The sequence below is a fragment of the Cibotium barometz genome, chromosome 36, assembly GCF_041138505.1.
Source record: "Cibotium barometz isolate CiBa-2024 chromosome 36, ASM4113850v1, whole genome shotgun sequence".
In the NCBI taxonomy this organism is placed as follows: domain Eukaryota; kingdom Viridiplantae; phylum Streptophyta; class Polypodiopsida; order Cyatheales; family Cibotiaceae; genus Cibotium; species Cibotium barometz.
The window spans coordinates 14,803,011-14,814,845 of record NC_141081.1 but is presented as its reverse complement, the minus strand read 5'-3'; the positions used below and the strand labels follow the sequence as shown (position 1 = coordinate 14,814,845).

At 38.4% G+C, this 11,835-nt stretch overlaps 1 protein-coding gene across 1 annotated transcript; it reads right to left on the bottom strand.

The window, feature by feature from the left end:
• Window positions 1–6,842: 6,842 nt before the first annotated feature.
• Window positions 6,843–9,838, bottom strand: LOC147617523 (UDP-glycosyltransferase 85A7-like). The gene is made up of 2 exons (XM_086775779.1): window positions 9,275–9,838; window positions 6,843–8,948 (listed from the first exon to the last, which is right to left on the bottom strand). The coding sequence occupies exons 1-2, from the start codon at window positions 9,780–9,782 to the stop codon at window positions 8,074–8,076; spliced, it is 1,383 nt and encodes a 460-aa protein (XP_086631905.1). The 5' UTR covers window positions 9,783–9,838; the 3' UTR covers window positions 6,843–8,073.
• Window positions 9,839–11,835: the final 1,997 nt, after the last annotated feature.

The following is an 11,835-nucleotide window of genomic DNA, read 5'->3' as shown; positions in this document are numbered from 1 at the left end:
GTCCCAATTTGACACTCTATTTTTGTTAAAGAAGAGTGCCGTGCTCTCTAAAAAGCACATCTTGTATTTTGGGGGCTATGGCCTAATTTTGGTAAAAAGGAAAGCTAATAAAGAAATACTCTTGTGTGGGGAGAGGCCACGCACAAGAGGGGGGAAGATTGCACCCAATATGGTCTTTTTGGAGCTAAGTATTTTTGTTTAAGTGTTTAATTTTTCAATTGATTTGATTTAGTTGAAGCTTACAAGCAATGGTTTTTATGATTGAATTAATTCTCTACTTTTCCACAATCAATTCCTAGAATAAGATTCCGGTTGCAGCACCTTAATGTTCTTTGTCTACCCTCTTTTAAATAATCTCACAATCTCTAGGATCCATGGTTAAGATACAACTTCTTGAAAATTTGGGGTGTACTGTTGGAAATCATTCTTAAGACACATGTATATAGGAAAAAATTCACATGGCATTAGAAGTTTTAAAGTTTAATCATGATGATTTTCCTCTTATCCTTTCTACATTATAGCATAAATTAATGTTTAAGCTCCCACACCTTGTGTGTCTCCCCTACATGGGTAATATAATGATCATCAACATACTTCATGAGTATCCATGGGCTATAAGTTTAAGATTTAATATTACACTCCTTAGTGCACCAATAATATCATGATTTTCAACATACTTCATGAGTATCCAGGGACTATATGTTTAAGATTTAGTATTACTTCACTGCTTGTACACTAGTAAACCATGCATCTTAGCCCCATTGGTTTTTGTTATTTTAAATCATTCATTGATAGAAACATGTAAACAATGATAGTGTATGTCAATATACAATTTCTTGAGTTGATTGTATAGCTCCATAAAGGCTTGAGATAATGAGAATTGAGATCCATTTTTTAAATGATGGTTGATTAAGATTGAGTTAAATTTTTATTCCTCTTTATACGGCACATGATACAACTATTTGACCTACCTTGTGCATGTTTCCTCCTTCCCCACATTATTAATTTATGGAATATCATTTGTAAAGATAACTTCAAATAATACTAAATACATGATTTTTCTTTTGTTGTCATTATTTTAGCAATTACGTCATTTCTTAAGGAGTTTACAATAATGTAAAAATATGACTTTTTCTTATTATTATTATTGATATACAATCTAATTACCTACTACAAGTGAAAATAAGTACACTACTATATAAGTTTAATAAAATGTAACACTTCTTGACATATATGGGTGTAAATACACAAGACTTCTTGACATGTGTGGGTATGTTCTCTCTAAAAAAAATACATTAAACTTCTTGGCATGTATATCTTAAAAAAAATATACTTTCATGTCTTGCCAAGTTTTCCTCTTTAAAAGAGGGAGAAAATCTTACCACATTTATTTTGAGGAGTTCAATGACTACACATCTTAAAAATTAGAGCACATTCCATTTAGATGTTCAATTACTATACACCTTAAGAGCTAGAGCAAGAACCTTAAAGCACAATAAGACAACAACATTGCTCACAAATTAACATATTAACCTTAATGTGAATTCCTTAACTAGTATGATGATTTCCTTAGGGAAGAGTATCATTTGATCTTGTCAGCATAAAATTAGCAACATAGTCACCAACAAGAGACCAACCATGTTTTCCCTACATGAGTAACTAGATCTACAAGTTTAATCATAATATCCTTTAGGGTAAAGTTTGCAAGGAGTAGCTTTTACTTTTTAGGCATGAATATTATTATTTGATAATAAATCAAGATTATTTTTAATGGTTATTAAAGTCTAACTGGATATTGATGTTAATCATCTTATTTTTCCATTTTCTCTTCCAAGTATAGTCTCAAAATTGAGTGGATAAACAAGGCATTGGATTTTTTTTCTATAATTCTATGAGTGTACACATGCGCATATGTGCATGCACGTGTGCGCACGTGCACACATGCACATTCACACGCATGCACACACGCACGCGCGCACACACACACACACACACACACAAAGAGAGAGGGAGAGATAGAGAGAGAGACCTAGCTCTTATAAACCTCTAAATGGCTTTGTGAGGAATTTTTTAGTGAGCTTAAGAAACGTGGTTAACATCTTAAGAAGGGAGAGGTGGTCCTCTTGATAAAGTGGATCTCTTTTATCACCACATAATCTTTTTACACTTTCTATCCCCCTACTCCCTACTCCCTACTCCCTACTTTCCCTCCCTTCTTTCCCCTAGCTTTTGCCTCTTTCTCTACTCCCCTAAAATGTTACTCATGTCATCTTTTACTCATCTTCAACTTCCCTTGCACTCCCTTTAAGATGCTCCTCCAGAACTCACCTCAAGTGCTACATGTGACCCCTTAGGTGCTATAAATAGGCCTCCCTCCCTCATGTTTTATCAAGAACTCACCTCAAGTGCTACATGTGACCCCTTAGGTGCTATAAATAGGCCTCCCTCCCTCATGTTTTATCAAGATTACATATATATAATAATGATACTTGATACATGAATCTTTAAATATGTAAGATTCTATGCATTACAAATTCCTTTGATGGTATTTGTCCAATGGTATGCTACTTATGACATGAGATTGTTGGATAATATCTATGTACAACTATAACACATCAATATGTTATGGTAATGCCCCATAATAATTCTCAAAAAACATAGTAGCACATGTTTAAATTACTCTTATAATGGGAGATGGATATACACATCAAGGTACTATGTTGATTATATGATGCTATCTACCATTAAAAAATAAGGTATCTATAACTCTGAAAATTATGGTTTTTGATAAAATCACAGTTTTAGCAGCATTGGCCAAAACATAAAAGGGTCGCCCTACTCATATGCATAACAAGGGCTTCTAACCCAACACGCTTGCTACTAGTTCTAAGAATACACGACAAGAAGTCAGGTTCATGTCTAAGGGTAGTTGTTGCATTATTAGAAGCCCACAAAAGGGGGTCATTTTCTTTATTTTTAAGGTAACTTTCACTAGTTTTGATTTAATAGTCAAAAATAGTAGAGCTAGGGGAGCTCATAGAAAATCGAGAAACTCATGATGAATTTTTTTAAAGAAAAATGCACATAAAACAAAACTAGATAAAATGGTGATAAGTGGTGGTAAGTTCAAGTCATCATCTTATATTAATTTTTCCAAATCAACTAAACATAATTATTTTGGTCAAAACTACTGTCATGCCTAGTGGGGGTAGATCTTTGGCGAGCTTTTTACAACCAAGGCAAGCTTTCTTTTTTCCACAAAATAATTGGATGAGCTTGAATAATTTGAGACAAGATTCCTTCTTAAGCTTTTAACAAACGAGATAAGCTTTTAAGACCTACGATATATGCAGTTGCATGCTAGAGATGTGTCTAGCTATATGAATGACTTTGTTTTGTTTTAGCATTTTATTAGAGAAAGAGATTTCTTTTACTACATTGAAAAGAAAAAAATGTAACATTTTATTTTTTAACCATGTTAATAGCTTTACTTGGTGTTTTTCAATCATTTTGACCTTGAATATTACCATATTTGGAGTGAAAAATTAAGGATTTAATGAATTTTTACCAAAATTACCAAAAAGTCATTGGTAGTTTTGGCCAAATCATAAAACAACCATAAAATCATCTATTGGACTCCCAATATGGTCATATATATGGTTAAGGCAATTGCCCAACTTTTTGGTAGTTTTGGCCAAAACATGAGCTATTAAATCCTCAAGTTGATTCTAGATATGGTCATATTTGTGGTTAATAAGATTGGAAAACACCAAGTAAAGCCATTAACATGCTTTAAAAACTACTTTTTTACACTTTTAAATTTTAACTTTTTTATGTAACATAAAACATGATTACTTTCTTCGATAAAATATCATAATGGGAAATTTATTTTATGTCATTCATTAACAAAGTTATTTTTTTTTGGTTTTTTAGGAGAGAAAGAGGCTATATGGTTCACTACATTGAAAAGTGAAAATTATAAAATGGAAAAAATTAAAGTTTTGACCATCCCCTGGCTTTTTGGTGTTTTTCAATCAATAGTTGAGAATTTTATGTTGCAACCAAATTTGCCTCAATTCTTCTCTAAATATGGTAAATAAAGCTATTAGCATGATCAAAATTATAAATGTTTATACTTTATAGTATTTTTACCTTATGTACTAAAAAATATATTCCTTTTCTCTACTAAAATTCCACAAATGTATTTTATTTTGACTACAAATATAGCCATATTTTTGGAGTGAAGTTGAGGATTTTATGGCTATTTTATGCTACAGCCAAAGTTGCCCGAAATTCATTGAGCAACACTAAATAAAGCCATTAAGATGGTCACATGCTTTAAAACTTATTGACTTTTAATGTAGCACAAAACATCATTTCTTTCCCTATCTAAAATGTTACAGTGAAAACATCTTTTTTTTTAAATGATAATTTAGCTAACAAGGGTTTAAAAATATACAAATTTGGCCTATGAAAACAAAATACTTGCCAAATGCTAAATAATGGAGCTTTAAAATGGGAGGCATAAAGTCTATAAGCCAAGTATCAACATTAATACACATACATGTTACAAGTTTGAAAACGATTGTCTTAAAAACCTAGTACAAAAACTCTAAAGCTTGCTAAATTTATTTAGGGAAAAAAGCTTACCGTGGCTACAAAGTGCTCGCCTCAAAAGTCGTGTCCATGCTTAGCTACATATTTATGGCTCAATCCTTTTTTTATGGCTCAATTAGAGGCAAACATTAAACTTATAGATCATATGTAGGAGTGCTCAAAAAAGCACTAATCATCAACTTGACACAACTAGTTGTCCATTGAGACATAACAAAATGGGTTTTATGGCTCAATTAGAAGGGCTCAATTAGAAGGTCAATATTAAATGCATAGATCATATGTAGGAGTGGCCAAAAAAGTAGCTCGAAAAAGCACTTGACACAACAATTTAGTGTCCATAGAAGCAAGCGACTTCAAAGTATATAGTGTACGAAACTCCACTGTTATCCACCTCACAAAAGTATGAAGTACTTACTTTTGTATGTTCCACATCATCGTTCAAAAGTATTTGATAAATTTAAAGAACTTTGGAGGAATAGTTGAAATGTTCTCACACACCTTTAGATCTTGCGATTTTATTCCCCTCGCCAAAAAAGAAAAGAAAAAAGAAAAGGGAGATGGATATGTGGCAAGTAGAACAACTTTTGTTATTGAATGCCACCTACATAAACAATGTACTTCCCCAAAATTTAAGCACTTAAGGTCAAGAATTTCATTTGAAAAAAAATGCATGCCTAAATAAAATAAGACTACCCAACCTTTCTCTCTCCCTCTCTCTCTCTCTCTCACACACACACACACACAAAATCAAAGAACCAAAAGGCTTACAATTTCAAAGAGCAAGTGTCTTTAAAAATTGTTGAAAACGTTCAAGAAGTACCAAAAACCACGTAATAGTAAGCTCACAATCATTGTGTGCCTAAAGGACACGCATTAAAGTTAAGTCTTTAAAGCTCTCCAATAGGGTGTTTTAGTCACATGATAAGTTTCATAGTCAGCAAATGTGTCAAAATCTTGTAGGGTCTATTTCCAAGCTTGGTCTTGCATATATATATATATATATATATATATATATATATAGGCATATATATACGTACACACAAGAGGAAGAGAGCACTACACATACACACACACACAAGAGAGCTCTATACACACACACACACAGTCCTCAACTAGATACATGGATACATTAGATGTTAAACATATCCATGGCTTTCTCCACAAAGCCCTCATCTTTAAGCTCAATCTCGCCATAGTTCCTTTGTTTCTCACCATAGCTTTCCCTTTATTGCATTTTTCAAATATTGTGAATGCAGCGGTGGGCTTGTGGCATGCACTCCATGCCGGTTCTATCTTCGTGCTCCTTATGACCATAATCGCAACCACAAAAATGGACCATGGAAAAGACCCATTATTAGAGCCACAGTTTGAGTCTATGAAAACAAGTGGAGAAGATCAGGGGGTGCTTGCAATAATTGGTGGGCAAAGCTCCGGCTGTGAAAATGATAAAATTGAAGCAGATGTGAAGAAGCTGGCCTCTACTGATGGTGCTCAATTAAAGCCAGAAAACAATGCTCGAAGTGGCAATAATGTGCAAGCTGGGATCCATGAAGAGTTGCAGGCAACTTTGGCTAAAGAGATTAAAGTGCCCAGAAGGAAGATTAAGCAGCCACCACCACCATCTAATTAATTATAAGCATAGGCAAATCAACTGTTCTCCACCTGCGCCGCTCCGTGCTAAAGAGAGCCAAATTAGAGGGGGCTCCTTAGAGGAGGTTTGGTCAGCTATCCACCATGGTGATCATGGGCAAATGGGCTCTCCACAGACCGAGAAAAAAGAGAGCCTAAATTCGATATTAGGCTTGGAGAGGGAGCCCTCCATGAGCCTGGAAGAGCTCAACCAGGGGACCGAGCAGTTCATCGCTAGGTTCAACTACCAGATGCGGCTGCAGAGACAAGAATCCATGCAGAAGCGGTACATGCAAAGTTAGATCACCGATCAACCTAGACTTGGATCGTGATTGCAAAGATTGGATCGAGAGATTGAAGTGAATTAGTTGATGGTTATAGAAGTGATTAGCCACATGCTAGAGAAGTGACGAGTTAACGACAACTTGACAGAGCTGCAGACGGAACTGTTGACAAATGTCGCAAGCTAACTGTGATGAAGAGAAGCCCCATGTTACTACTATTAGAGATGTCACCGACTGCAAGAGAGATGCCGACTGTTGTAGACGTTGAAGATAAGCTATTTTAAAGTCCTTGGAAAAGTCACTGACTGTTGGAGAGAGCAACTACAGTCCACTGTGAAAGAAGCAATGAAAGCTTCAAAGTGACAACCAACAAGAAAAAAACACCACAACCAAGAAGACACCACCACAACCACCACCTCTTTACCAATTAGAGAAGCTCCAAAAACTTGATGCGTGCAAGAGAAGCTTACAAAACACCAACCACTCGATGCTTGCTTTGATACCACTGTTAGCTCACAATGAAGATACACACACACACACACACAATGCTCAATGACAAGAACACAAGACACACACACAATGCTCAATGACAACACAAGAATTTAAGAGAGAATGGCTAGCTCAAAGAGGAGAGACATGAAGCTCTCTTCAAGTACAAATGAGCAACAACCCTACACAATGGTTGAGATTGATTGTATACTAGCTGGTTCACAGCTAGATAACCATAGAGAAAAACCTAGTGGAACTAAAGTGCACATGACATGAGTGCATGGTCCCACAATGGACTCTTTACAATGCTCAATACCAAATTCCTTGAAGCTATGATCAAGGTGTCTTGCCACAGTAATTTGTTGAAATTGTACTCTAAATTGAACATCCAATTCGATTATGCTAGACAAATCAGAAGTTTCAAGAGAATAAAACCATTGTTTTTATAAACTATACACTATGGAAAGTTCCAATTTGCTCCTTGCTCTGAATATTGTAAGCTACATAGTACGACATCATGTGCATCTTGGCTATCCAAAATTGTAAGGAGTCGCTCTCAAGCCTGATAAGAGGCGCAATCAGAACTAGAAAACCATTCTTTAGTGTATTTTTCATTGCAGATAAAAATTACTTATAATAACTGGACACTTTATCATTGCATGGTGCAGAAACACCATGTGTGAGAGCGATAAGTTTTATGCAAATTAATATATATGCTTTACATTGCTTAGTGTGGATTGAAGACCATTAAAATTGTTTTTCTTTAGAATATAAACTTGACACATAATCCTAAGCTTTTATCCAGCCATCAGTAAACTGCAGTCTGGGTCTTATGGTGAACAAGTTCAAGATGGAACAATCCCCTGACCCGCTTCTTTGTCTATCCAAGGGATGGACGGAGAAGCAGGACGGAACTCTTTAACCTCTCATTGTCACACAAGGCATCACCACATTTCTGATGGCTTGGAAAACAATGTAATAACCACTGTGAACAATGTCCCAGAAAAGGAGTTGTAACGTATGAAGCCACATTATGTGATGGAGATGGTGTAACCTAGATTGCCAAGTTGTGTTGAATGTCAGACAGCAACGTGTTGAGATTCTGGTGAGAGGAGCCTCCTTGCTCCATAGCTGACCTTGCAGACTGACCAAGGAGGGCTGCTCGATGCCGCAATTCCTGATCACCCATAATCTCCTGAACAACCATTCCTATCTCAGATGCATGCACCTCCTCTGTTTGAAACCCCTTTCCAACCCTCCATTTTTGCTCAACGAGTACCCTGTTTGTAGGTTGGTCAGCAAACGCAGGCCAGCAAACCATAGGAACTCCCAGCGCAAGCGCTTCGAGGACAGAATTCCACCCACAGTGAGTTAAAAAGGCCCCAACTGCAATGTGCTCTAGTACCTGCTTTTGGGGGGCCCATGACACAACCCTGCTCCTCTGTTTCGTCCTCTCCAAGAAACCCTCCAGGAAATTCTCCTCTCTGAATCGGAGTACCCATAGGAAAGGCTTCCCGCTTGCCTCAATTCCAAGAGCTAGCTGCTCCAATGGCTTTCCACGCAGTGCTACCTTGCTGCCAAAGGAGACATACAGGACAGAATGTGCTGCTTGCCCATCCAGCCATGTAAGGCAGTCCTCATCCGCTGTCATCAAGCTTCCTTGGCCATAAGCTGCCCCTGCACCAAGACATAATGGGCCCAGTGATCTGATGGGGAGCTTCAGTGACAAATCCCCAATGGCTTCGCTCTCAATCTCGTCAAATGTATTCAGCAGGATACCATCGGCCTTTTTCATAGCCTCAACTCGAGCTTGCCGATGCTCAAGACTCTTCGTGCTTTGCACAGGAGAAAGAGCAGCTGCTATATGTGAGCATATCGGAGGCAATCCAGGGATGTTCACCACCAATCTATTTTGCTCTGACCCCGTAGCTGTATTCAGCAACAAAGGCTGCAATCTGTTAACAGTTTGAAGCCAACAGCCACTCAAATTATGATTAAATGAATACCGAAAAATCCTCTACAGTGGCATCTTTGTGATGCCTATCTGGCAGTAGCCACAACTGGTTCTATGCCAGACCCTAACTCGAGACTTTTCGAGCAGGACTCTGCACAGAGACGACAACACACAGGGCGGGCGGTCCTCTCTCTCTCTTTCTCTCTCTCTCTCTCTCTCTCTCTCTCTCTCGCAGGCTTTGTTTCAGAATAGCCCAAACCCTAAATTTCGAAACTTTGGATCAGAATACCCTTATACTTGCCTTCATCTTCCAGAGCGTGGACATAAAGCCAAAGCCGTGTCGCGGACGCCGTCCACAACACCATCCACGAAAGCTGAAGCTTGCGGGCAACAGCTCCCGTCCAGGGCAAGAAGGCATCAGAAATTAAGCAGGAGACGGGAGGCCGATCTCCATTTTCATTCAGATCACTGAGCAGCTTCTCTAGAGAAGGGCCCTGCTTCGGAAGGCTTCGGAGGAGGGCGGGCATGGCCGTCGAGGCGAGCTCGCCATCACTCGAACCAGAGACTATGATATCGGTGCTAAGGGTATTCTGCTGTGCAGGCAGACCATCTGGGATAGATGAAAAACGCAGAGAATGATGATGGTCAAAAGAAAGCCGCATCTTGTCTTGAGCTCGCTCTGTGTTGATGAAGGTGACCGCTGCACCCTTGGATGCTAGATGAAGGGCTAACTGCAGCATGGGACTGATGTGGCCTTGCTCTGGGAAGGGGAACAAAGCAACATGCAGAAGCTCCACGTCCATGGTCATAGCAGAGTAGAACTTCCCTCCTCTCTCTTTGAAGGCTAACTTTCAACAAAAGGTTACTGGTCCTGCATAATTGGATTGGGGTTGGTTTTCTTTTAAGCTTTTCTCAATGAGCCTTATCCCAAAATATAATGTAAAGTCGATCGAATATATAGGTCCTTCATCTTTTGGTTCTCTCTCTTCGTAGAAAGGCTCATAATTTATTTTTCAAAAATTTAAGAGGACTTCTTAAATCACATTTATTTGTGTGACTAGACCAACTAGATGCTTTGTTGTTTTCTCACAATGGCAATGATGGTTTGATTGCCCAATAATGATCACACAAATTAATCCCGTGGTGATTGATGTGACAAGGAGGTTTGCTTAAGGGATACATTAACTCTATCCTGTGTAAAGGCAAGACATAATTTGCAAAAAATTATTTGGATTTTGCAACTTGTTTTGTTTGAATCTACATGAGTTGGTTTCATGCTTCTTGAATTCTACTTTTGTATGTTCTGTATACAAATCTATGAAAAGCATACTTGTGCTTCAACTTGTTGATGTTACATAATGTCCACCCTTTGGCTAAATGAGAACACTCGTTTTGCTAGTGTGCCATGCTAGTGAATTGGTATCATGGGTGACCCCACATTGAATACCAGTTACCTAGTGTTATTGGTATAGCTTGAGACCACGCTTGACGGGTGTATGTTGTTGAAATGTAGCTCGTGCCATGCTTGACAACTGTATGTTGTCAAAGTGAAACAAGTGGACTATGCTAGAAAATTGCACAGTCTAAGTGTAACAAGTGGTTTATATAAATGATATGGCATGCTAGATGATGTGTATAGTGATAAGCTCATCGAAGTGCAACAAGTGGTAAGACACATCTTGCTAGATGATGTGTATAATGATACTCTCATCAAAGTGTAACAAGTGGTGAGTGTATATTGTGTTTGTGCCTATCAACGTTTCATATTGGGATTAATTGTGGTGATAGAAATTAATTGAAACAACTAATATGTTTATGTTTGTGAGATAGGTGATGAGCAGTGTGTGTGTCGCACATGGAGGATCTTGTCTATATCATCTCAGATTATTATTTCATATGAGTTATTTTGTTAGCTATATGTCGAATGATTATACATATTATATTATGCACGCTTGTGCATAATGTTGCTATATACTAGCGAGTGTCTTAGAAGAGTTTTGGTTATTTTACACTTGTGTGTGAATAAGCCTTAGTGCTTGAGTTATTTTGTAAAAGTAGAAACACGAGCCCTATTTTTTGTACACACAACTATTATTAGCTCCTTAGACTATATGTTGAATATAGTTCTAACGCAGAGGTACAAGTGGAGATCGACGGTTGAGCTGTAAGGGCGCGCTCCGGGGACAGTCCCCTGGATAGCGTGGGTGGGCAGGCGCCAAGCAGGAAGAGATCATGTCTAGATCAGGCCTTCAGTAATATGGAGCAGACTTATGCAGAAAAGATGCAGTATGGGGGTATCTCTGAGGAGACCCAAGCCTTCTTGTATCAAGAGATGGCTCAGGACATGGACAAGCTATCTACCAAGAATGGGGAAGGCAAGAAGGTCTTCCAGACCAAGGTGGAATTGTCTATGGGGAAGGCAATTGCAGGGCTGCATAAAGCAATGTCCTGTGGGGTATACATGTATTTTATGGGGAAACGACCTTTTGAGGATGAGTTCAGAAGATGGTTTGCAGAGGTGTATGGGGGCAGGGCTGGACTTAGTAAGTCACACTTTGCAGGCAAAGGTTTCTTCCAGGCCATTATGGAGACTGAAGCCCAAAGGGATTATGTGCTTGGGACAGTTGCAGCTTTTAAAGGCAACCTGGTGTATACTGTGCCATGGGCCCCCTCCATCAAACCAGAAGAGATGCTTCAATACCAGTGCCCTGTATGGATTGAGTTCCCTGAGCTGCTATACTACTTGTGGGACCAAGTCAAAGTCATGGTAGGAGCTCTGGGGAAGGTCCTATACACTCATAAGGAAGGCATGCGTGAAAGTAAGTCAACTAAGAGGGCATGTGTTCTCTGGGGACAGAAGGG